At 33.7% G+C, this 27738-nt stretch overlaps 1 protein-coding gene across 4 annotated transcripts in view; it reads right to left on the bottom strand.

The window, feature by feature from the left end:
* The window catches only part of FCHO2 (FCH and mu domain containing endocytic adaptor 2), a 97224-nt gene that overhangs the window by 29303 nt on the left and 40183 nt on the right, over positions 1–27738 (bottom strand). For 3 of the 4 annotated variants that reach the window (XM_080573186.1, XM_080573185.1, XM_080573183.1), the window contains 5 exons: positions 16688–16732; positions 14804–14876; positions 10910–10934; positions 3276–3333; positions 573–748 (listed from right to left, as the gene is read on the bottom strand). In XM_080573186.1, the coding sequence (XP_080429312.1) occupies positions 573–748; positions 3276–3333; positions 10910–10934; positions 14804–14876; positions 16688–16732 (377 nt within the window). Of the gene's footprint in view, positions 1–560; positions 749–3275; positions 3334–10909; positions 10935–14803; positions 14877–16687; positions 16733–27738 lie in introns of all 4 variants that reach the window. The other variant, XM_080573184.1, reaches the window with a different exon arrangement.

The raw sequence follows: 27738 nt of genomic DNA on the forward strand, positions 1-27738 counted from the left end.
TTCAAAAAATGGGGAAAAAAGAGAAAAATCACTGTTAATATTTTATTATTACTTTCCTTGAAATCAGAGCCATCCTAATTCTACTTTGACTATTGCACTAGAATACTTCAAAACTATTTATTTCTAATTTCATCTCTTGGTATAAAGGATAATTCTGTGGTTTGGCAGAATACATACAGTAAAGATGCTCTTTAAGAGTTACACATACCCACACCATATAATCAATTTTAAAGGTTTGCATATTATTGAATACCCATTAGTTAACTAAGTTTGCAATGCAATGCACACCTAACTTCACATTTATTCAAATGTATTGTGGTGGCAACGGTGGAAAGACAAGGATTGAGCACTTCTCAGACTTAAGAAAAGTTAAAATCTGAGAAGAGAAAATTACTTAACATTATATTGTGATAAAGTGCAGGAAAGATAATCTAGTGCACAGTAAAAAAAAAAAGAATAATAAAATTTGAAACTAGAATAAATTTTGGACAGTAAATTACATGTTTGCAGTAAAGATTCCTTATCACTTTTCTTCTCTATTCATTAAAAATACAAAGAACAAAATTACTTACGGATGTTGCTGGAGAAAGGGCAATGTTCCCTATAGATACTTTTAATTCATCCAAGGAAGGCATGGTATATTGAGAGCTATTATTTGGCTGTACAGGTTTTATTTCTATATGGAACCTCCTGGGTTCATCATCTTCAGAGTCAGAATCACTGGATGAATAGAAGTGGTTCTCTTTGGTATGTTTTTCTCAGTTAAGGTGGAAGTACTACAAATTCACTTACTTTACAAATTACAAATTCATACACAACTGATAAACAATACTGCCTAAACTCTTTGTGCACTTATACAGACATCTCAAATAGATCCCACAAGTCAAAGTAAAAAAATTTAGTTTTCATATCCCACTCGTCTTCGAAATGGTACCCCTGTTATGAAAGGCACTACTCCGTTCTATAACTGAAAAAGTGCGTATTTGAAGGCATCAGGGTAAAAATGAAGATTTTACAATGGCAACACTTCTGTATGATAAATTAATGATTTGTACGATTCCACCAAGGATCCTAATGCATGTATGAAAAATGTATGAATCGCAGAAATCCATAAAAATCAAGTAAGGGAAAACACTAGGCTTTTTAAATAGCAACGGAATGCCCATGGTACCTGCACCAACCATAACTGCAGAGGAAGCAGCAGCAGCCACCACAACTTGCCATTTTTGCAGAGTGGCATGACAATTTCGCAACAAAGGATGCCAGTTACACAGGAGGCTGCACAGTAAATGAAACACCAGAATCAGCTACTTAAAGCAATGTCAACATTCCTAAAAAGGAATCACAATGACAACTCAGCCCTCAACACAAGCGAAATATAAAGATGAATTTAGCCTTGATTCTTTTTATGTACATATACTGCACTGGGAAAAACCTCTGAAAGGCCCATGCTAAGTCTTAAAAGATGCATTCGTTTTGACAAGAAACAAGGTGAAAAATTTTCTCTATTCAAAATTTTCTTGCCACATGGGGGGAGAACACATACCCTATACATTGCTTCTTTTTTTTTTGTTATTTGAAAAAATGCCAGCCACTTGAATGATATCTCTTGAAAGTATTCCCTGACAAAGATTAAAATCCTGAACCATAAGTGCATTACAAATCCAATTTAACTGAAAGAATCCCTGAGATCTGGTGAAGAAAAATTCAGATGTCTTCATCTTACAGGCTATCCGTCCTCAAAAATGGATCACATCTGGAAAAGAAAATTTTAAGACAGGCCATTTTTCATTTCACAAAATTGCCTTGCCTGTGAAGTTACTGAGTTTTATGACTCATTTACTACAAATCAGGCTGTTGCATGCAGGTCTATTAAATGGTTACTGGCAAAGATTATTTAGATCTGAATAACGTGAACTGAAAGGTCAGACAGTAATTTTTAGGATGAATGTTCTTCCAACACTTAAGATTGGCCTTACTAAGATAGACTGCCATTATGGTAAATTAATGTCCTCCAACAAATCACCTTAAAAGTTCCCATCAGCAGAATAAATATCCACTCTTGGATGCTAGTGGGAGGAAAAGATGAAAGGAACTGATGACTTCCTGAATCTGGTCAAAAGCTTCTGAAGCTGAAGGGATTGCAAATCATTGAACTTTGTCACTAGATGTATGGCCTTTTCCATTTCTTCATGACAAAAGGGATAACGGAGAAAAAGATGTCTGGGTAAATCTTTTACAAAGAATGGATGTTACTCACTCCACTTCATAAACATATGCAAAACATGAAATAAAGCCCTCCACAGAACTGGATAAGTCTGTCACTTTTATACCAGTTTTCTAAATGAGAGGTAACATGACTGTTTTCATCAGTACAGGAGTCTTCACTGGGGGCAAGAGACGCATATTCTGCAGAGATGATGAAAACAGAAACTGTGATGAATTGGTTCACTTTAAGGTGCTTTAAACTTGTTAAAAATTGTCACTAATATAAATGTAAACTGTAAATTTACCTTTTATCTCTAGTCCTCTGAAAAATCAGCGAATACATTTCCAAAAATTAATAATCTTGCTAACATAGTAGGCTTGTTTAGATCTATAGCAAGCCAGATCCCAGCTCCTGAATAGAGCCTCTCTCTGTTTCTGATAGGAGAACGAAAGAAGACAAAAATATTTTCCTTCAAAAGAAGAGCAGAGAAAATCACGTGTCTCCGTAAAAAATTACTCGTAGTGAAAATGTATTCTACATATAGAAACAATTACTAAAATACAATAAAAGCTGTAAGCACCAATTAGAAAGTGCATGTGGTGGAATACTTAATAAAGAAATTCTATTTCTAGGCTGTTGGAGCTCCCAACCTTTCTAATGGTATTATAAAAATGTGGAAAGGGTGTGGGTATAGAACAGGTAACTGTTCATTATGCTTAAAAGAGTTCTACTTTGCAAACTCTCTGAAAGGTTTTCATGGAGAAAGATCTTCATGGTCACCTTAAAGCTTTTGTTCAGGCTTTCTGTTATTGTTTTGTTTACTGTCAGACAAAGAGAATCCTTTTACAGTTCCTACGAAGTCTGATCTAAATTTTAACATTTATATACACAAAATCTAGGCTAGACAAAATTTTGTACAGTTTGCAGAAGCTATAAGCATAAGAATACAAAGTTGCAACGTAAGCTTGAATGACGTCTTCCTTTACTTAATACTTTAATCAGTACTTGCCCTCTTCAAAGAACTGTAACAACATCAAATAATTTGGCACAACAATAGTAAAAAGGATATCCTGTGTTGTTTCTGGTTTAATGCTGTATCCTTCATCATCTACATCAGGAATGTTCTAAAAATGAACAAACAAAAAAAATGTGGTATTGACAAATAACAAAACCATTCTTACATCAGACTGGATTTTATGTCAATGACAAATTAAAATTTGATTATGACACCTCATGAAAGTCATCACTATTCACCAATAATTATCGCAGTTATCTCATGTTATGGTCTATAATTCGGAAGAAGAGTGACAGGCAAGATACCTCAGAACAGGGTGCAACAAAACAACCTCTGAATTTCCTGCGAAAAATGGCAGTTTAAATGCATCTGTTTTTACTGGTATGCTAGCAAAAAGGTCAGTAGCAAGTTACCTTTATTGCTGAGCATTAAATAAGGCTACAGGTTTTTGGCTCCAAATATTTTCCTAGTTTCTACTTCTAATTCTTTCAGCTGAGCCCTTTGAGGCTCTGATGGTGCAGGAACTAAGCATTTACTAAACACTAGTTAATACTTCAGTAAGTGAGCAAAAGCATTCCAGGCTATACAGGTTGCAACTTTTCTCCCCCTTGATAAGGCAGCAAGCCTGCTTTATCAAAGAATATGCACATCAGTTAAAAAGCATGGATGAAAATTAAAAATACATCCTCAGCACTGCCCTGGATTTTCAAAGCTAATAATCATTCAGGAACTTCAAACCATTTCAGTTTTTCAGTTCTTGCAGGCACTTAAGCATAAATTGAAGAGAATTATGCTAAAAATCATTTAGAATTTTTAGCTAAGCACTTTGTTTCATAAAAGTGCTTTGGAACGAGAAACAATTTTTTAATATGGTAATCTAGATTTCAGAAATATGCAAAAAAAAAGGTCACATATATATTGTATTGGTATATATTGCATGTAAAGGAATAGACTAGCATATATGGATACTTTCCCCATTCAAAACAGAATAGTAAAGGAAAGGACCACTAATGACTTTGTGAATTGAAATGCCACAGTTAAGGTTATTAAAAAACAACAAGTTCTTATAAAAATATAATAATGTCAAGATTCATACAAAAGAAGTGTTTTATTCTAATGTATCAAAAAGTTTATCCTTTCTCTGTTAGAAAACAGGTACGGGTAAGCAGTTTGACCGAAAAAGAAACATATATTATGGCCAAAATATATCTTTCTGATACAAGTCATGAGATACAAGAAAATAACCTATACTAGAGACTTCCAGTGGGCTAGCAAGCAGCCACTTGACTTCACCTAAAATTTGAAGCCAAGCTTAAAGAAATATTCAACCTGAATAGCTTTAGAATTACAGAGGAAGATAAACATACAGTTGTTCTTATATTCATTTTATAGGCATCACAAATGTGATGTCTCATATTTTACTAAGAGAGATTCTTTTCTGTACAGCCCTCTAAATCTAACACTTCTGAATTAAGTGTAAGGAATTTAAACATAGATCAAACTTTATGCTAAAAGGAGTAAGAAATATGATCATATATAGGAGATACAATACAGTACCTAATTAAACAGCACAACTAAAGCAAAAAAAATATTTAAACACAAACTTTTAAATGCAGAATGTTTAGATGCAGTTTCTTGAAATTTGTAAGACTTTGCCTTCACCAGTGTTTGATTTTAAAAAATTAAAAACAAGAAGAAAAAAAGTAACACCCCCCCCCCCCCCAAAAAAAAAATGTAATAAGAGTAGGATCACACGGTCCAGTACCTTAGCTCTACTTGCTCAAATCAGGGTTCTTAGCTACGCTTGACCTCAGGCCGACCTTGTTTATATGCCAAAAAACACTAATGAAACTTGACATCAAAGTAAACAGAACAAAAACATACAGCTAGAGGGTAGGTACACGTTCTTATTACAACTTCTGCATTCTGAAGTGATTTAGTTGTCATAATAGACAATTTTCAATAGAGTTGGATCACTCACGGTTAAGATGAATTGAAAAACAACAACAATCTTCAAACAGACAACATTTAATTTTTCTTCCAGCCAGGCCATATATGTAAAAGATATTATTACTGGGGACACACAGCACAAACAACTTAGCTGACAAATCTGTCTGTTTTGGTTTATAATTGTAGAAAAAAAACTCAGTTTGCAGAAGATATTTTCATAGCATTATTTTAGCTTATTAAGTAATCTCTAAGATAAATTGTATCTGTACAAAGCACTAAAATCTTAACTTTCTTAAAGTATGCAATTTCTTTCTTAATATTTTTATCTAAATATTTCTGATCTTGAGAAGATATTTGAAGCAGCTATTTCTCAGCAATGTTACTTTAGCATATAGCCTGTATTCGTAACTTCAGACAAGAAGCTAAAATTAGTATTTTCAAAACAGATGGAAATGTACAGCTTAACTTCTGAACACATGAACTGTAAAAGCCCTTGCTCTTACACCTGCAGGACTAGATTGCCTTTTTTTTTCCTAACACTTTCCAAAGAACTTTATTTGTACTTCTTTTTTTCTATTTTGAAATTTGAATATATATCATTTAAAACTTCTGACTTTACATAGTGTAAGCAGAGTCAGAAATCATCAGGCTTTATATTTCCAGGTTTCTCCATGATTCATATTGATCTTGTACAAAATTCTTATAATTCTTAAAATGCCTTCTGTTTTCCTTAGTAAGATACTGAATTCACATTTTTGTATGAACTATTAGCAGATATAGGTGAATGAATGAACCTTTATACTGACAAATTGTGTCATATACAAGCAAAATGTTACTTCACAGTCTTACTTAAAATTAAGCAGTAATTTCAAAATACTATTTTCATGGTGATCAGTTTTCCTTACTTTCTGAAACATGAGACTGTTATTTACTAATTTAGATTTTGTAACAGCAGTAGAAGACACAGCCCTTTGGATAAGCTACATATTCACAAAATTGATGTTAATGAAGGCATTTACACCTACCAAGCTAAGCCTCCTCCACACTTCTACAAAGACAGAACTACATATAAGGTGGTAGATCATGGTGCATCTTTCAAATACCAGGCACGCAATATAGTCAAGATCTGATTTGCCTACCACAATGAAATGAGGAGAAAAAATACAACCTCCATGTATACAAGTCATTTTTGAACTTCAGCAGAGAGAAAGAACATCTTTACAAATTTTGGTTTTCCATAAGAGGTAGTTATGAATGTGAGTGGGGATGAAGGTTTAGCCCCCTACCCAAACACTTTATTTGTTGTATTTCCACGGAAAAAAGTGCTCAATATGGACATGACTTGAACTCTGAAAGTCTCTGGAAAGTGTACTTCCTAGGAAGAAGGCTTCACATTCTCAGAGGTTCTGTTAAGTGACTAAACATACTGTTATAAAAAAGCACAGAGTTTTTCCCTGTGCTTGTAGATGTAATACAACACATTACTGATTAAGTTTATATGTAGTTTCGAATATATATATATATATATAATTTTAGAGTTTATAACTTGATCTCTACATTAGTATGTTTTACACACTTTCTGAGATGAATATCTTTTTAAAAATAACAAAAGGATGTAATGAATAACAAAGTAAAACTACCTATACAAAAAGCATAAGGAATGCAAATTCTATTGCCAAAACTCATTTTTAGAGTTTGGGTCAATATTTTGGCTCAAATTCCTTATTCTATCCCATCTGGCACCTAAAAACAATGGAAGATGCCTAAACCACTACCACATTATTGGCTCCTCCAAGGTACATACAAAGGATGAGAGAGGAGACAGCTGCAGTCTAGTTACTTCATTTGTCCCTTCCTCAGCAACATTAGCACTACTCACAGGTTGGTTACTGGGTCAAAAAACAACCTTAACTGATCTTCAGCAAGATTTCTGCCCATTTTCTCTTCTTCTGGGATATCTACAGTGAGAGCTACTTATCAAGTCTTCATCAAGGCATGCTTCAAGATACTGATAAGCAGAACAGTTCACTGTTTCTTTTTTTGCCTGATGAACTTTCTCTCATTTTACTGAGGAAGACTGACTTCTTTCTGTACATCCAGATCAGCAAACTCAAAGCACACTCAAAGTGAGCAGCTGAAGCTTATATCCTGGAAGAAGAGAAAAAAAGAGCCTCTCTACTTTTAACATATTTAAGGTGCAAATTTGACCTAGGTACATCCTCATGGCTAAGACAGAGTTTTACATTACATTCTCAGCCTCCTCTCTTTACGGTGTATACAAAAGATATGAAAGAAGAGAGCATTCAGTCACTTTCTTCCACTGCCAGAGATGCAGAAAGAAAGCGAGTATTCAGAGTGCTCCCCTCCTGTACTGTACAAAGGTTCATATCCTATATCATCACCAGCTGCTCAAAATAGATCAGAAGTAAACATTACAAAATACAAATAAAGAAAAACATTTGAATATAGCAATCCAAATATAATTAAGGTTATACTTGTGTTCCACATATTAATGACAATTACAAATTCAATCATTCCCTAGAAATAAAAATGGTGTATAATTACATAGAATCTTAATTATGCTATACCCTTTACGTATTAGATTAATGGAAAGTTTTAGACGCCCCAATATTGTTTGCATTCCAGTTTCCAAGGAAAAAGGGTTCGGCACTGTTCAGTGCATCTGTGACTCCCTTCTTAATTACTTTTGAACTTACTGGACAATTTCAAATGGATTTGACAGAAAGAACAGAGGACTCAAAGATAATTACATTACTACAGTTTTCATGAAAATAGGCAGTCAAGTAGAAGAGAGAGATCTGCTAGTATCCCAACCAAAGGAAGGGCTGCAATCCAAACTCAGACCTTACTGGACACAAGTGGAACCTTGTAAATGCTTTCCCAGAAGAAAAATTTCTGCTAGAGCTTCTATCTTCCTATACACCTAGAGACATGTCAAACTCATGGGAAACAAGACAATTAGTTCTGCCCGTGGAGCAACTTGCTAGGTAATAAACACTTACACAACCAAACTTCAATTGCTGTCTCCTTCTAGCATACACACAGCTTTCTACTTTTCTTAATTATTAAGGCTTTACTTAATGGAAGTTACATGTGTAGCCTGATATACAATATCACATGAATTTCATATCTCATGACATACTGTGATCCGTATTTCAACAGAGAATGCTTACTGAAGTGTTCAACCTCTTTAACAAAAAACAGTTCTCAGTTCACAGCTGCCTTCAAACTCATGATCACATAAAAACCTGTTATAGCAACTACAAAAAAAAATATTGATAGCAATTAACAATTTATTCATTTGCAATAAAATTATATTTTCCAATATATATAATCTAGCAGCTGCATAAAAAGGATGAGCATAAGCACATAGCTTGCCACACACACATTTAAAAACTTTCATTTTGGTACAGAAGACCTTTCTTAGGACAATCTTGCTGTTTTGTTTTCTGAAAACAGAGAGTACAAGTCAGAATATACTGCATTATACAGTTTGGACTACTGACAAGACCCTGATGGAACTGGCTACTTAATATCTATTTTCAAAGATCCATGAAAAAAATGGATCTGGTAGATAACTGATATAACCATGGATAACTGGTAGATACAGTACTGAAGTCAGTTCTTACTGGTTACTCAGCTTCTACAGTCAATACATTTACCTCAGTGTTTAAAATTATAAATAACTATAAGGTGGTTACCTCCTACAGTCCTTTCTCTTGAGTGAAAAACAACTAAAATTCTTGGCAAAAAAACAAAAGCCAATTTTAAGAAAAAGATCATGATAATATAAAAGCCAGACATTGAGATTTTTAGTAATTGACCAAACATGACCAAAATCACAATATTAACCATTAGTAGGGGACACCTTAAGTCAGTTGAATTTTCTAAGGGTTCATCCTCAGTATTTTTCTGGCAATCAAACAAAAATAACAATTCCTTTTTCTTTCTGCAATAATTCTATTCCAAGTTCAATTTCTTGAAACATGTAATGTATTGTGAAGATGTATACCAAATGATCCTCATAGAGATAGCCAGGTGCAATAATAACTAGCAATAATTACTTAGACCAAGTTTTCAAAATGAAACAGAAAAGATGCCTTACGGTAATACAAGAAAAAGAGGAAAAACATATGAAATGTCACCTTCCAGAGGAAGATGCCAACCCAAAGTGTAAAACTACACTCGGGATAAGTTGATTGTAATGGGTGAAATTAATCTCATCTACGGTACACTGCATCATTTTTCATGACAGTAATGGGTTCTGCTGTTAAAGCATTCTATCATTCAGAATAATAATTTTGTTTGCAAAAAGCAAGAAGAAATGATAGACCAATATTTAAATTCCAAATGTAATCAAAAAATTGTGGGCGTTAAAAAGAAGAGGAGGCATTGAAAGTATCAGTTTTGTTGTTAAACACTATGGAAGCTAGTGTTTGTTTGTTTTTATACATAAATTACATCTAGACAGAACAACTATCTTATATGATCATATGGTGTGCCTCATGCAGCCAGAATGAATGTCAGACTCATTTACAGTTGAATTAAATATCTTCTAAAAATGTAGAGACCAAAATAAGCAAGGTAGAAAATAAATACTGCAAGTCAAACCCAGTTGTGCTTCACTCCAGTGACTCAACCTGAACTGTCAGAAGACATTATTTCTATGTAAAGTCTGATAAACTTGCTTTAAATTAAGATGACTTTATAGACGATAAAATAATTATCTCATACGATTCTTACAGGGCTGTGCATACATATACAGTTCTATTATGTGGCAAATTTTATCTTCCTTATGTAGAAGAATGGTCCTATTAGATTTTTTAAACTAAATTCCTCAAACAAAAAGTTTTTATACTACATACTAAAACTTACAGACATTATATGAAGAGACAGGTGCACATGGAGACTGAATTTTTTTAAGATAACTGGCATCTAAATAAATTAACTGAAAAACAAAGCAGTCTATCCAAAGTCAATTAAACCATTCTGTAAATTATTCCCTACTATAGCTACAGGCAGTTCCAATATCCATGACATATAATTCAAGACAACATCTATGTTTTTAAATAAAAAGACTTAATTAAGGAAATAAAAAACTATTAACAATTGTAACTGTTACTTATTTTAATTTACTAAATAAAATTCTAAGATGCAGCACAGATCAACTAAGAGCAACGGAAGAGTGAAAAAGTGTGCATCTAGAAATTCTAGTGTGCATCTAGAAAGTCTACATTTAAAGCAGTATTTTACAAACTATATTCCTACATTCTATTGCCATCAATCAAGCAGAACTCCATTAATTTCAGAAAGGTTCTCCAGGGAGACAGTAGGAAAGCAGAAGAACTTGATGATGCAAAGTTGGGTCCACATGAGAATATAGTGAACTTTTAACTCACTCAGAATCTATTAGTCAAGCACTTCAAACTATTAACTGGCAAAACAAAGTAGCTAATAATTACAGTAAGAACATCTTGTTTAAAACCTAAAATTTTTAGGAAACATAAACGCATTATAGATGCATATTTTTATGTATTGTGAAAGATTATGATCTGAGAAAAAATTAACACTTCAGTTATGTTACCAAAATATTAAGTTCTCTATCACATAAATAATACTTAGCAAGGACTATATATAAATATAGTTTTTTTTTTTTAATTGCACTGTTTGACATTGTTAGCATAAACATTTGTGTTAGAAATAAGTCTACTTACAACTGAGTCTGCGTCTGGACACTCCCTATTAAAAAAATAAAGAATATACACAATTACAAAACACACAAATGACTTTATTCATCCAGTTCTGATACTTCTTCTAATATTTTCAATCTGAAACATTGAAGTTAACCCATTTGCCTCTCAAAGTCTATTAAAATTTTTGCAATAAATAATCCACATTCAACTGAATGATATTTAAAAAAGAAGCTAAAAGTTCATGCTGAAAACACTACAGGAGAAAAATTCACAATAAATGCTTTAAAAACAAACTCACTTCATAGTAAAGACAAAAAGAATCAAGGGAATTCAGGAGTACCGTGGTTTATTTTGAATTAATAACTTAATGAGTCAGGTCTCTGTGGACAATGTGCATAATAAGTATAAGTCACCAGACTCAGTGAAACATTTTGGATAATAACTAGCTCTTAAAACAATTAAGACTATTCTTAAAGGAATTCAGATCTTCTTTCTTTTGAAAATTCATTCCTAGTTCATGCTTGTCAAGTAAAGTTGCAGTTAGACACCAGAAAATGCAGGAAAAAATAAAAGTATCTTCTTAAGAAACACTTTAAAAAAAAAATTTAAAAAGTGGTCGGAAGGAACAGTGATTACAGTGATCTCTTCCCACCAATATATGCAAAAAACAGAAGGAATCACATTTACTGTATGTGGGAATACCTGAATAGCATACAGGTGATTAAATCCTCTCTAATCTGCACCCTCAGAAACAACTCTGTAAATGCTAGTACAACAGAACAACCGCATTTTGGTGCTGTCAAGTTGAACATCCTAAATTTGTACTTATGAAAAATTTAAAAAAGGAAAAAAAAGAGAGAAAAATAAAAAAGATTTTGGAGCAAACTACATCACCTCCAAAAGGTTAAAAAAAGTTATAAGTAAAAACTACAGTGTCCTTAAAAACAGGTTTGAAAACTTGCTGACATGGGAACATGAACACAAAATTCAGTCCAGCCTATTAAGGAACACAGCGAGATGAAGGGTCTCATCTCCTCTCCTCTAAAAGGCTACACACAAAAGAAAATGTGTGTAACGAAGTCAAATTGTTCTATGTCATACCTCCCCCTGCTGGCTAAACTGAATTCATAGCAATAGAAGCAACTACTTTATTTTGCAGCTTGAAGTATTAGACTTCTCTCAAAAGGTTCTAATTGCTGGTGAAGTAGAAAATGAGGACATCGAGTTTTAGATGGATGTGCTTTTATATTGCTAGATGCATAATCTTTTAACATTAAAGAACTGGGTCACGCTTTTAGTATAAGGTAACATTTCAGAAAATTGGGACTTTGTGAGAGAATCTAAAATTTTTAGCTAAAAACTAAACCAAATAAATCATGTAAAGCAGTAATTAGGAAAACAAGCAAAACCTTTGACTGAACCTGTACAGCAAGAATATAAAGCGTATGACAATTACCCGTGTAAAAACACTACTGGGCACAACATCTGGTTTAGGTGTCAACACTTCAGAGATTGATCAACTGAAAAGCCTAAAAAGCATGAGAGTTATGTATTCTAGGTCTGGAAAGCATGTCCTACACAAACTAAACAAACTTCCAGTCCAGTTTAACAAGAAATTAAGAAAGCACTCTCTGTGTGCAGAGAAGTTTCTCTCTGTGTGCAGAGAAGTTTCTGATGATACAGAGCTCTATCATGCACAGCTTGTAAGCTGATCATCAGCTGAAGACGAAATCAAGCAAATACAGACTAGCAGTAAAACTCTTTAAATAGATGATAAATAACTATTAGAATATTTTACTTAAGAACTTAATGGATCCTCTATACTTGAAAAACAAATATTAAAATGTGAAGTTCTAAATATGTGATGATAGAAATTCTGGACTAGTGCAAAAATCTTTGTAAAAACCTATGGCATGTGTTACACAGTAAATCAGTATCATGCAGTTATATTTCTTTCTTTTTGACCTCCACATCTATTCTTTTTTGCGTTGTGTGCAAATATAGAGACAAAAAGCATAATATAAATCAAGTTTCGGTTCAAATTATTGTAAATAAATCAACTTATTTTCCGATTTCAGAGTGGCTGCATTCATTTTTGTTATCTGATGACATCACCATGTAATGAAAAACAAAATTTCTCCCTGGAAGAAACACTCAGATTATCTTTCAATTTTAAATATAATGTCTTTGGAAAATGTCAGCTTTCACAAAAGTATCGAGACCCAATGGATAAGCACACAAAGCCAATTATTGACTCAATAAGCACACAGAAGCCAATTTTCAACCCTCAGTACCAAAGAAAATTTCTTTCTGTGATGGGTCAAGGAAAAACATGACCACGGAGCAAGGATACATTAAGTGATATACCTGCAATGAATCATTTTGGAGCTTCCTGGCCTTTTACTGGCTCCAAAAAAATAACATTAAGAACCTTCAGTCTTTGCTGGGGCCATGTTAAATTTCATTCATCATCTGCCAAAGAATGGATGGAAGAAGATGCTTGGCTTGCAAGCTAATAAAAAATACAAGAGATCAGCTTGTGTAACAACCCATGTAGTGGCAAAATATTTTTTTGTTGGACAGAAAAGCTGACAGCTATAGAACTCAATCGTGTAACAGTATTCAAAACTCAATATGCAAAATCACTACTTTGCAATGCAGTAAATGCAAGGAAAAAAGGTGAATGTACATAGTGCTGTTTTACACTGTGAGTTTTGCATCACAAAAGAAGTGTAGTAAATAACTTTCTAGAGAGAATTCATTATTTCTAACACTATTTCTGTACACAAAAACTCTTTAAGCTCTAATATCATCATTCATAACACATTAATTTAAATATTTTAAACTAAATCATCAGAAAAAAGTTTGTAACTTTATTTTTAGGTTACTGCTGACCAAAATCACACTGCATACATTTTTCTCATCATTTACTTAAACATAATTAAGTACACAAGAGGGGGTGGGGAAAGATTAAATCACAGAAAGAACAGAAATACAGAAGAATGACTTAAAGCAAATAACACCTTGGAGCCCCAGTGCATCTTTCTTGACAGCATGAAGAAAAAGGATGGTTTAGAAGTGTATCATTATTTAAATCAAACACCAAAAGAAAAAAAGCTATAAGGCACTTTTTGTATGTGTGAATAATCAACATCTGCAGTTCTTAGGTTATGAATTTTTCAGAACTGTACTAAAAAAGAACGTATACAGATGTTGCCACTTTGAAAATATTTCTATATTGTTACATTTTTGTTAAATTGCAAGCTATTTTCTGTTGAATAAGATATTTCTATTGAGAAAATGCTTCTAGAAATTTAGAACCAAATACACTGTAATACAGTAACCATAATTACTAGTACATGGAATGCTACCAATCCACGCAAGAACTTTTATTTAGACTCACTCTCTGGATAGTCTTAACTCCTGGAGATAGAGTGAATATAGCAGAGGGTATAGCTGGGATATCAATCATGAGTTAAAATGATGATCTTTCTGACATGAGTGTGCACATCATTTACTGGAAAAACATTCTGTACCGTATACAAAAGCTTCTCTAACAGTAGAATAACAGAAGCTTCAAATCTGCAAACAGACATATAGTACTTTTTCCACATCTACAGCTATTATTTCATTAGGAGTTCATGTGAAAATCACATTATCTACAATGTTCAAATGTAGAAATAGGGAGAACTACTTACCTCTGCAAAGAAAAGAATGAAACATGAGTAGACTAAGAATACATTATTTCTTTAAAACCCTCTGTTACAAAATTCTTAAATAGCTGTGACGTTTTCATATTGTTAGCATTCTTCTAAATTTGCCATAAAACCAGTTGTTAAACATCAGCTCATGTTTATCTCCATACCTTTACAAGTTTTCATACAAGACAAAGCTTCCATTTGGGAACATACTTACACAGATTCAGTATCTTTTTCTTTTTTCATTATTCCTGATAAACCAAAAGGCTTCCTCTTCCGTGGTTTTATCCCTATGGAACAAAACCTTTTCTTATTTAAAGATCAAAAAGATGAGTATATATCTATCTGTGTCAAACACTTGTGCATATCAATGTCAATACCTTTTAAATGCTGCTACAAGAAGTGACAGACAAATCTAGCAGTGGAAGTAGTATAGAGAGAAACTAAGGGTACACAAGCTATCTGCAATACATTCCAGTATATTGTTAAGTTAACACACCAATCAAAAAGCAACACATTAATAATTTAAGTCATTATAAAACTGATTTGCATTGTACTTGCTATTCTCAACATTCAGTATGCTAGACTGCCACTTCTTTTATAAATGGATGCACCGCTAGTTCTTAGGAAAGGGACCCAGCTCATGGAAACTCAAGAGAAGCCATTTCTCCTGCTAATCTTGAGTAGCCAACGAACTTGGATCGGAAACTCAAACTGTCCCTATCAGCTACTGCAGTTCAGCACCCTGTTCTTATTTTCCTGAATGTTCCTAGTAGCTGCAAGCCTCCATCTCTCCCCAAACCTAGGATCTTTGTAAAAAAGAGAATGTCTCCTAGGATCTTTGTAAAAAAGAGAATGTCTCTTAGGTTTTCCAGCTGAGGCTCAGCTCACGATTCCTTAGTGCTGTAGATAGCACTGAGGCTGGTTCCCAGTGAGTCTGGAATCATGTCTTCCCCGTTTTTAACGCTAGATACATATGGGTATACTACAAAAAAAAATTTCTTTCATTCCTATTTAATGTAATAAAATAAATACTTCTGAATATTTCATCGGCCTGACATTTCTACTGCTCTCCCCATTTTTGCTGTAGCTGAGTAGACTGTCAATCTTTAAGCAAAATGACTAAGTACAACTAAGTGCATGCATTTGATCCAACTAGTCTACAGGGTGTTTTTTTTTTCATATTATATACTATCTACAGCAAGCTTTTGAGCAGAATGGTGGAAACAATTTGGTTTCCCAAATTTTGAAACCTATAGTTCAAGGGCATCATTAAAATTTCATTATATTACCCTTTACGGAAATACATCACACAGCACATAAGGAACCTCTCCGCTCCGAGAAATTTTCAGGGTGAAATAATTTAAACTTCTCAAATCTGGTAGCTGTAAACTCAGCTGCATCTTATGTTTTCAAAAGTACACAAATTGCTCCAAAATTATTTTAAAACGCTATCGTGAGATTTATTTCCTTTTTGTGCTTTATCCAGTCCAATCCAGTAACAAATAGAGTATGTGAGTAGTTTCTGAATATTGATCCCCTTTGTTTTAGTCAAAAAAAAATTTAAGCTTCAGCTGCAATCTTGGCAATTTAAAAGTTTTTGGACACTACAGCTATACTGTTGACTCCTCTGTCCCTAAAGTAAATACACAGTGTATGCAAATAAAACAGTTCTTAACCACTTAAAACAATTCCCTAAGCAAAACAATTCCCAACAAAGAAAGGTTTTGTGAACCATAACACTGCATTAAAATTGGTACAACCAACATGACAACAATGGAAAGAGCCTGGGCCACATTTTGACACTTGTTAATGGAGTTACACAGTTGTAAGTCAACCATATACAAACCTCTGCAATGACAAGGTCTTAGCCAAAGTACATTTTTAAGAAACATTAAAATTCTCTGACATCATGCATTAGTTTAAAAAGTATTGTAGGTCTTATTTTCTTCTAAATTTGTTTCTTAAAAGAACAACTGCTTCTTAGTTGATTGAAATACTTTCAAGTTACATAAATTCAAAAGCTGAATACAATTCACTACTCAGTTCCAGGTGCTATCCACTGAACTGTTATGTAAATAGTTACACTACAGTATCTTACCTTCAACAGCACTGGACGTATTACATTCTTCAAATTCAATAGGGCCTTAAAGAAATGGCAATGAAGATAAACATTAGCTTAAATTTAACTCAAATGAGGGCCAAACACTAAAATATTTTAGCCACTATTAATATTTCTTGAAATTACCAGATAGTCTAATTGTGACTTTAAATGGTAAAGGTAAACCACGGTTGCTCTGTCAATGGTCAAACAGATGGTAAAATCATATATATACAACAAATCATTAAATATTTTCACTTTTTCATAGTGAAAAATTAAAATTCTAGTGCACACTGCCCAATTACAAGTTAATTGCCTATGCTCTTAAAGCCACATGAAACTATTCTGTTTCCTTTTCTCATTCAAAACTGTATCTCTAATATAGCATCAGTGTGAAGTTTTAGACTTATCTTCTTTTAATGAAAGATGAGCTATGTAAAAAAAATTGAAAACCAGAAAGTATAGCTATAACTCTAATTTTGAGATTCACACCTTTCCTGACTGTATTTTTAGTTCCCATTTTTTCTTCATAGCTAATTACCTAGACAGTAAAAAGTGATGTGTGAGCACCGTTTAAGTGTTGTATCTAAATAAATTCATTATTGTGACTTCTCATTAGAGCTGACACAAGGTAGCAGTCAGGTGTTATTGCAAAGGGTAAATCTAACTCTCATTTCTTCAATCTGTCTAAGTCTAGAGCTTGTTTAGCCCCACTATGAGCCACTTTAGGAAGTTCATATATACACTCATTACAGATAAAATAGAGAGCGAAAAAAAAAAACAAACCACACTGTTCCCAATTCTGTAAGATTGCCCAATTTTTTTTTTCCTCATCCCCTTTTTTGGGGCTTACTCATCTGCTGCAAATGAGACTGAGATCTTGCAAATTTCAATTACAAGCAACTGGAAGTAAAAAGATTGTGGAAACTTTAAATACAGAACAATTTTCACTTCTGCCCAAAAGCATATGTGCTAGTAAATACTCTAATTTATTTATCTTCATTGTGAAATTAAGATTATTTTGGAACATCTACCATAAAACCAAAAGTAGTGTAATTTTCAGTGTGTTTTCACATAAAATAAAAGGTGTGCTTGCAAGCATTTTCCATCATTCTCACTTGCATACACTTCAAAATGAATGTGATACTCTTAGTCTTAAAATAACTAGTTGATATAAACAGATCTTATATACAAGAAATATGACTACAGGCTTCAGATTGTTTTTTTAAGCAGTACAACATAGCAAATCACTGTACTGCAATTAGAGATGCCACAATGAAAGTAAAAAAATAATTTAGCTGTGAATTAGTACTGTGAATTACACAACTGGGATTAATTTGCATTTGATTTATGCAGTTAATTATCTCAAATGGTTATATTTGTAAAGTAACCCCTAAAATGTACATTAACTCTTGAAGTTTAAAATTGTGTTCAACTCAGTATAAACACCACATTTTGATGGCATTTCTCAAAATTGCAAATAAAAAAAATTACGTCAAACAAAAAGGTAAAAAGATAATTGAGAAACTGATGATGTAGCTCCATCCTTGGTAATGTTAAACAAACTGAATTATTTTAGGCATACTAGACAAAAGCTACCAGATACTTTGAAATCTTGCAGATATCTAGTGAATTGGTTTAAAAAAAAAAAAAAAGATACTCAAAGTAATGACTTATATTTATTGGAATAATGACCAAGTCTGTAATATTTTACCTGCTGGTTAAAAAACAAACCAAAAAAAAAAAAAAACACATTTGTAAAAGCAGCAGTAGCATGAGAATCTAGGACTAGGACACCTTGATACCTCATTTATCATAATGTAGTTGCTTCGGCTCCAGATGAAGCTCTTGAGAGCAGAATATCAAAAGACCAATTTCAAATGGCAGTCTTAACTACCCTTTAAATTTCAATTGCTAAATAACTTCAAATGCAAGTCTAATTATTCCACACAACAAGATAAAATGCAAATTCCAAACAGCTCTCTCATTCCACTATATATTGTAAATATATGGACATGTTAGACTTCTCTTCCAATCATTTCTCCTTTGCTCTCCTTGAAATTCATTGTAAAACAAAGTCACTGTGCTCCACAAGTCAGTAAATCTGGGTTATCTCACAAAATGAAAAAACAGCAAGAAAAAGAAGAAACACTGATTCAGAGAACTGTCACATCCCTATAACAATTTCGCCAACATTTTATTTTAGTTAATTAAACACTATTGTACAAAACACATTGAAGACAAAATTCAGAAAAAATACTATAACACATAAAAGCTCAAGAACAGATCCCTTACTTATTCAGTACTTCACTTCAGACAATCTATTTTTCATCAATTTGCTAGGGATTCAACTACTTCTATTTCTTGCTTCTATGCATATTTCCATTGGGCCAGGAAAAAAACAAAAGCCAAACCAACCACAAGCACTCTTCCCCAAAACAAAAACAGAAGGAAAAAACTGTAAACAACAGGGACTTAAACATATTTTTAGAAGAAAACAATACTAAAGCTTTTTCAGAATACCATCCTTCCTCTTTACCATTCCCAGTTACTAACACAGACGCCCAGACTTTTAATTCTTTTACTTTAATGATTAAAATATATATATATATATATTCAAGGTTCCAGTAAAACTCATCCTTATTTCAGATATCTTTAACTTTCACTTCAAACACAAGCATAAAAGATTGATCAACATGAACACATCAAAGTTTCTGTATTTTGTCCACTACACTTGCCTAATGTTTGTCTTCGAAGGTAGATTATTTTTTTTTTTACAGATCGATAAGCTCTTTACTTCAAGAAATGAACACTCTTACTTAGTACTGAAACACACAAGGACATGAAGAACAGGTAAGTATTTTCATTTAGAATTAACATAAGCTGGCCTATCCCCACCAGCCCGAGCTTACAGTCTTTCAAAACCGTATTCTTTCCTCATATGGAAGTCTACAGAATACAATCTGAAATATTCTTAAGAATATTAAGAATTCTTAGTTACTTAAGAATAGTCAGAGACTGTAATGTGATAAAAGTGCAAAAAATTTCAGCAAGCAGGTCCCATTTTTCACTAAGATCTATGAAGTTAACTTGGAGATTTTAAATGCACTTTCTTCTTAATGATACCAATTATCTAACTTCATGCTTCCTCAAAATGTGCAGTTAATACAGAAAACCCTTCTCCCCACATGCTTTTTCCTTTCTCTCTGTCTGCTAGCTGCTATACCCCAAGAAAGATAAATCATGAGAACAGCTTTCTCTTACAAAAAAATCTGTGAATCAGTTAAAATTCTAAAGCTTCTTTTCATCTTAACTTACTTTTTCCATTTAATTCAAATTTCTATAAGGCTCTTTTACCATTCGGAATCTCAGATATTTAAGATGCTTATGGCTGTCACTAACAAATTCACAAACAATAACAAATTAATTCTATGATTTTCCTCCAAACTCCATAATTTTTTTTTCTAAAATTTGTATGTAACCTTCTCCTGACATATTGAATCATATACTTGTAGCAAAGGCAAGCAAGGGTAAATTCATACATTGTGCACTTTTTAGCAGAATAGAGTGAAATTTGTAGTAGCTCTTAATTTTCTGGAGTTTTGTTCCGCAACTTCAGATCTCCCAACAGTTCTGTTCCCTACATGCCAGCTGTAAAGAGCAGCACATTTTGCCTTAGGAGCGTTATTTTTAAGCCAAAATAACATTTCAGAAATAGATATTTTATGTGGTGCTGTATGGTGAGCCAATTTAGAAAGCAGAACAGCTGTGATGAGCATTTGGTAGCCCACAAAATAACTAGAGTTTCTTGCAGGCAGACAGCTTTGAGCCTAAAGAGGTAATAATACTGTTGTTCAGCTCGAAGAGTGTGCTGTTGCCACATCATCTTCCACTACAAGATGCAGCCAACCAAAACTCCTTAGGCACACATACTGCTATGAAAGCAAAGTATCAGTAAGGATTTCAGAAGCTTTCTTAAGAAGTTCCACTACATTATCCACTGTATTTGTGTCTCTGAATAACAAAAGCACCTGTGCTATCACTGAAAACAAACAAATGAACAAAAAAACCCACACACTAAATCAAAAAGCTTTCTTCCCTTAACAACCATAACCTCCATCTTTCTAATTCCTAATTTCTTAATCCTTCGAAAATCCTCAAAAATTCCTAATGGGTTGGCAATAATGGAGATATCCGAATAGGTGTAATATATAGGTGCATGTCAAAGCATGAAAACTCGTGTATTGCTATCACACTTTCATAACAGCTACACGGAGATGTGGATGCACTACCTCTTCACTAGGAGGAAAGAATTTTTCTTAACAGACTTGTGCCCAACTACTGCTGCACAGACAAAAGGTTAACTCCAACAAAGATTTCTGCTCAAAACCTGCATGATTAATTTAATGGCACTGATACTTTTGTCTACAGAACCAAATGCTGCACAACCTAACTTCTGAGATTTTTGAAGCAAGTATACTGATGCACTTGTCCATCGCAACATCCAAAGAAAGAAAAGCAGTCATTTCACATTTAACAGGTATTGGTGATGACAGGGACTGAAGCCGTTCCCTGAAGTAGACATTTTTATGGATATCTCTAGAGTCCTAGCCACACGGTAGCCCAAAGCACTGAAAAGTGTTACCACACTGCAATAATAATGACGATAATCTGCAGTACTACAGTCAAAGCACTGAGATTCTGTTTGTACTTTTTCTCACGGAAAGCCAAGAAAATAATGTGACTTGAGAGGGAAGACTATTCTCAAGCATTCACCTGAACACAAAAAGAATAAAGACATAAAAAGAATAAAAACAAATATTAGAACTAAACCAGGACTATGAAAATCAAAAATACGTTTTAAGACACTTATCAGAGTAAGTAAAAATTCATAGCTGAGACCACCCTTCACAAAAGTCTTTGCATTCATGTTCTTTTGGTTTAGGGATGGATAGTTTCAGGCTCCACATAATTTCTTCACAGTCTGGTCTGCTCGTTGTTACATTGAGCTACGGAATGGTAACTCAACGATTTAAATATCTGAAATACTTGTACATAAACTTAAAAAACTATTTGATACTGTATGTACCCTGGGTAGAAAAAAAACTAATATGTCTAAACGAAGGTTAGCATTAGTCAACAGAAAGAAATATGAGTATCTTGTGGGATTTCAGTCACTTAAGGATACATACCTAGCCAGCAGGATGCTAATGAGATCTTAGCACCTACAAACGAAGGGGGCCTCAAAATTTAGTAAGCTCCTCTAATTGTATATCCACATTCCCAGTAAGCGTCACCCTAAAACACTTTCCAAAGCAGGCTGCTGCAGCTCACAGCATGCCACCAGAAGGGACAGATACAGACAGGAAGGAAAGGCAAATGGACAATGGCTTTACAGACACATGAAAGCAGAGGGCTGCTATTTGACTAGAGACTGAAGCAAATAAATCAGGAGTGGGTCAGTTCGTGGTTCTTGAAAATGAGGAAGCTTTGGTTTGCTAAAATAGAAAATGGCTATTTGAAGAAACTGACAATTTTGATTTTAATTAATCTAATAGCTTACAGTGAGTGACACTAGCATAACTAAAGTAACTGAATCTGGAGCTCAGGATGCATCTCCCAGACTATTCAGAAAATATAGGTAGAGTTCTCTTGTTACGGGAGGCATGTATGTGGACTTCCATGACACCAAAAAGCAAAGTGGATGGCTAACAATAAGGAGATACTGATCTTATTCAAAGATGAATGAAGAAAATGTAACTGTGCTGATACAATTGCACTGTTAATTTTAATTTAGTATCTACTACATATTTAGCCTATGTCTGTGGGAACGGTTTTTTCAGAGTATACACAAGACAACTACAGAAGAGGGTTTATAAATAACAACCCTCATGCCTGCTAGCAAATTTATGTACAAAGTAACACCAATAGTCTTCAAGACAGTTATGTTCTTTGTCAACGACCTTGAAAACCAGTTATAAAACCTACCTCTAGTATGCGGTCAGGGAGACTCTGGAAAAATAAAGGTTTTGCTAAGGTCAGACAAACAAAACTATTTGCACTTTGCATAACAGGGGAAAAAAAAAGTTTTATTGTTTGAATTCTTAAATAAACAAGTCAGGTAAAAAAGCCAACTACTATCACCAGGAAGGCAAACAATATTATGTCATTCTCTGGAAAAGAGCCCCCAGTAAGTATACCAATGAACTGGAAAATCCTGCCAAGCTAAAAAAAATAAAGTAAACAAATCAAGAAGTCAATAAATCAACTACCAACTGTTTTACGTTTGTACCTCCTTTTGGTCCTTTTTAGTTTAAGGGGGCTATACTTGACAGAAAGAAATGCTCTCCCACCCAGACATGTATTTTTATTAACTACATTTAATTGCCAATAACTGGAAATCCCCAGTCACTCAAAGAAAAAAAAAATTATATATATATATATATATATATATATATATATATATATTCTGGCCTTTCCTCTACTCCAAGGAAACAGTTTACATATCGCACGCACATATATAAACATTAACATATCTCTTTCAACCAAAAGCTTTTTAAAAAACTCGGTAAATCTGCACTTGTAGTTACAAATACAGTAACAAACAATATCCTTGTTTTTGATAAAAACAAAAGTTTTTCTCTTTGACAGTAAATCATGCATGAAAGGAGGGCAATTTTTTTAAACTGCATATGCTTCACATGCTGCTTCAAATGGCAAAGATTTGCGTGCCTGGCCCAGTGCCAGTTGACAGCTCAGCTGGATATCAATGCACATTCTGACCCCCCTTGCAGCGTGTCACTTCTGAATTGTTTCCGCAGTAGAAAGTTTATTCAACCTCTCTCTCAAATTCAGTGGACCGACCATCATTCTGCTATTTAATCATAGCAGAACAGGTTATTTTTCTGACAGCACTAAAGCCAGAGAGCAATTCCTAATGAACAGCTTGATACAAGTGGAATTTCGACTGTTTTAGCCTCAATTAATTCTGCTGTCAAAACAAATGACTGCTTTTAGTGTTTAGATGTTAAGCTGCATCACAAAGGTCAATTTTGTATGTACACAAACATATAAGCAATCTTTTTCTTGCCATCCTCTGATCCTGATCCAAGCTTTCAAATTTAGAAACCAGGAAACCAAAATTGTTTCTAACACCAACTTCCCATTTTTATTGCCTGTCCAAGAAAGATAAGCAATTTTCTAAAAAGAGCAGGAGAATTTTATTTTTCCATGGAAAAGGATTTCTAATCTAGAATTAGAAAAAAAAAAAAAAAGGGAAAAAAATTAAAACAGTTTATTTATAAGAATGCATTATAAAGATACATTACAGTCTTGGAGGTAAATAATGTATCTGTGTATCTTAATCGTATTAGTACCAGACTGTCTCAAACAAACATTAATTCATGGATTTGGTCAGCTCTATCTCACTAAAGAGGATAAGGGACATAAAATACAATAACTGACCTGAACATAGGCCTGACTGAGAGAAAATACTGACATTGTGGTAAAGCTGTATCCTTAAACCTAATTCTACAAATAATTTTTATACTGTTCCACTACAATAATCACTGAATTTCTGACAAATCTTTTTTACATACTCAGGCTTACACATCAATCTAGCCTTTTTGAGATGCATGAGACTTGACTGAACCCTCTTTCTCAACATTCATTTTGAAAAAAAAATAAAATAAAGAAAACTATAGTATGGTGTTAGTTCTTCAGCTGAAAAAATGGAAAAATATAGAGGTGACAATGGAAGCATAGACAACCTTGCTTATCAGTAGCAACGTGGGTAGCACTTCCAAATGACTTCTTCTTTAGATGAACAGATTAACATAAAAGGAGAGCAAACTTTGCCTCCATCCACTGAACAAGCAATTTGTTCTAACCCTGATTCTGCTGTGGTGCTTTTAGCCCCTCACGCTATTCACTGGATCAAAGGAAACATCATTTATCTCAGGCACTTCAGGTACTGTGTATACAACTCCACGAGTACACTAGGCACGCTACTCTCAAGGGGCAGTATTTCCCTATGGCTTACACAGCAACAACGAACTAGAAAAGCATCATTATCCTCATAGTTTTAAAACAATTACCATCAATTAAGATGTTTATCAGCAGAAAGGAGAGTACATTTTTTCTCTAAGATGACAAACATCTTCAGTTACAAATAAAATAATTTTTATTGCTCAGATAACACAAGAATTTTCAACAAGAGACACTAAGCACATACTGAAAGCAGTTCAAAGTTTGAGATCCAACTATCCTACAACACCAGAATATGACAACAAACACAGGAAATTTCAGCAGTTTCATGAAATTCATTAAATGAGTGGCAAAATTAACGTCAGTTAGGACAACAATCCGCAGAATGCAATGCTCCCAAGTCTCTTTCTTGATACCACTCCCAGACTCTTTCTCAACCTCTTCTACTCTCTTGCTTTGCACTTTAACTTCAACTTATATTTTCTTTTCGGCTGGATAAACAACAGGATGTGAGATATAGCAGGTTTTAAACTCTCCACAAGCTGGCCAACATGCAAACATACTGCCTGCTGTCTGCTGACTCTCAGTATGAGCTACTGGACATATTGCAGGACGTATTTGGGTTCTTCTTTACCTGTATCCTCATTTTTACCTGATCTTTGCAACCTCTACTTTTCCATCAAATTTAGGTGAAAGTAGCAAAGTCTTGGGAAAATGAAACGGCAGGACTGCATATACCTAGTTTATAATAATAAGCGTATGCAACACACAGCTTTGTCTGCCTGCAGGATGAATGACTCATCTGTTGCAGGCAGAACATGCAAGTATGTAGTGATGAAAAAGCTGCGTAGACACATTCAAGTAGTGTTCTTCTTAGAGTCAAGTCAGCTGAGATTTTTTAATGCAAGGCATTATATGTACATTAAATAATATCCCTCTTCTTTAAAGAATCACTTCTTTGTAACTGTTGCACAATGTCCCTGCAAACCAAGAGGGGTATGGTTTCTTTCTAAGTCCTGAACTCAAATCCATGAAACCTTAGGAGGTTAAAACCTTTAATAGGACCTCTTTCCAAAAGAGAGGAGAAAAAGAGAATTAAAACAAACAAACAAAGAAACAAACATATTTTCTGGTAGACAGAACAAACATTTTTTCAGGTAGACAAAAACATCTTCATGGGAAATACACGTCTTCTTGTTTTGTAGCACTTTCAAAGCGCTTTCCAATTTATGTGTACAGAAGACTCAGTTGTTAGGGCAAGGAAGAAAAGAATTCAAGCTTAATCACCTTTCCACCCCAACTGTAAAACAGGAAGTACTGATTACTGTATGACAGTTTCCAGTGCTACCAACAAGCAAAAAATTTGTTATGAAATTCTTCCTAGTGTGTTTTTTCAGCATAGCTTTGACCTTGAAATATGTCTCACTGCTTAAAGAAACTAAATATGCGTAATACTATTTTTTATTTTTTTAAATCCTTCTTTGGATATTAAAAGCATCTAAGCAATATCAGGCAAATGTGACAGTTTCAAAATCAGTGGTTGCAAAGGAACAAATGTATGTGACAAGATCCTGATTTTCCACTTCTATCTAATCTTCCTTAACCAGACAAATTATCAAAAATAATGTAGCACTACACAATCCTTTGAACTGTATCAGCTACAATAGTAAAGCTGAGAAACATACTGTGAAACTAAATTCCAAAAGCTTAGGAAGTTTAATGCTAGTAACAGCATTTCTTACACTGTTTTTTTAGAGACCATCTTTCCCACAAAACTAGGCAACCAATTAAGTAAAATTCTTCAAAACAAATCCATGACATTACATGAAGAATTTAAATTATGAACATTATTAATAAAAGACAGGAATTTGAGATATTATTGTTATGGCTAAACTTGGGCTTAGGTATGAAGAATGCAAGCCTAAGAGACATTTAAACCAACCAGCAGAGAGAAAAGTGTATGTATTAAACACATGTACATGTAAAAAAGCATCAAGAAATTTCCATTTTTGTAGCATTTAATAATTTTGCACATATGAATCTAGTCTGATAGCTAAACAAGATGGCAAATATCTGTACAGCTATTCAAGCAATAGGTGCCCCCCCCCGCACCTTCCAATGCCAAAATGCAGAAAAATCAGTATCGATCATTTAAAATCAAATTGTTCACGCAGAAAGCTTTCTGGATGCAGAAGATGATGATTTATGGCAATTAAGAAGACAATCGAAAGATACTGAAGAAAAAGGTGCTGAGATTCTGCACTTTCTGACAACTACCATGAACACAGGAGGTCAAAGGTAAATTAAGTGAGAATTCATTTCCAAATCATAAATGATATTCTTGATCAAGAAAGAGTATAATACACAGATCTAGTTGACCCAGTCAATTCACCGTAAAAAATGTCCAATGATAGCTTGTTCTGGTGTAAAGTACTTCCATGCTGCAGCATTACCATCAATGAAATTATGAGAAATAATTAATGGCCTATTAGACTTGTCAAATATTGTCTATCAGACAATTGTCCAATAATTGTCTATTAGAAACATGTCCGCATACAACTTAGTGTGTAAACTGTTTAAGTTTGTATGTTAGACAAGTGTAGGAAGACTGTATGCTTAGGATTTATTTTAATTTTATTAGAAAGGTAAAGTGTATGATAAAATATCCAACTTGAGACTCCTCTATTTGCTTCCCTAGTTGGAAACTATATTTTTCCTCAAAAAGTTAAATTACAAGATTCAAGATGTTGCTTTTCTCTAACGTTACAGTTTAGTAAGAATGAACTACAGCACAGATGTTTATAAGGAGTTTTCCAAATCTTTCCAGATTTCAGAGAGTTTGTTTTTGCTAAGCTTTATCTTCTGAAAGAAAAAAAAAAAGAGAGAAAGAGAGAGAGAATACACTTCTTCCAATTGTGCTTCTCGTGAAAATTTGAAAAGGCCATTTAACGTTTACTGTGTCCACAGAACATTTTCTACCTTAAAAGAAAAATGTCTTTAACAATTACCCCCTTCCTCCAGCATTAATTTCATATGTTATACTATTTATATAAATAAATTACAGG

The sequence above is a fragment of the Anser brachyrhynchus genome (genome assembly GCF_964034855.1).
Source record: "Anser brachyrhynchus genome assembly, chromosome: Z".
Lineage (NCBI taxonomy): Eukaryota > Metazoa > Chordata > Aves > Anseriformes > Anatidae > Anser > Anser brachyrhynchus.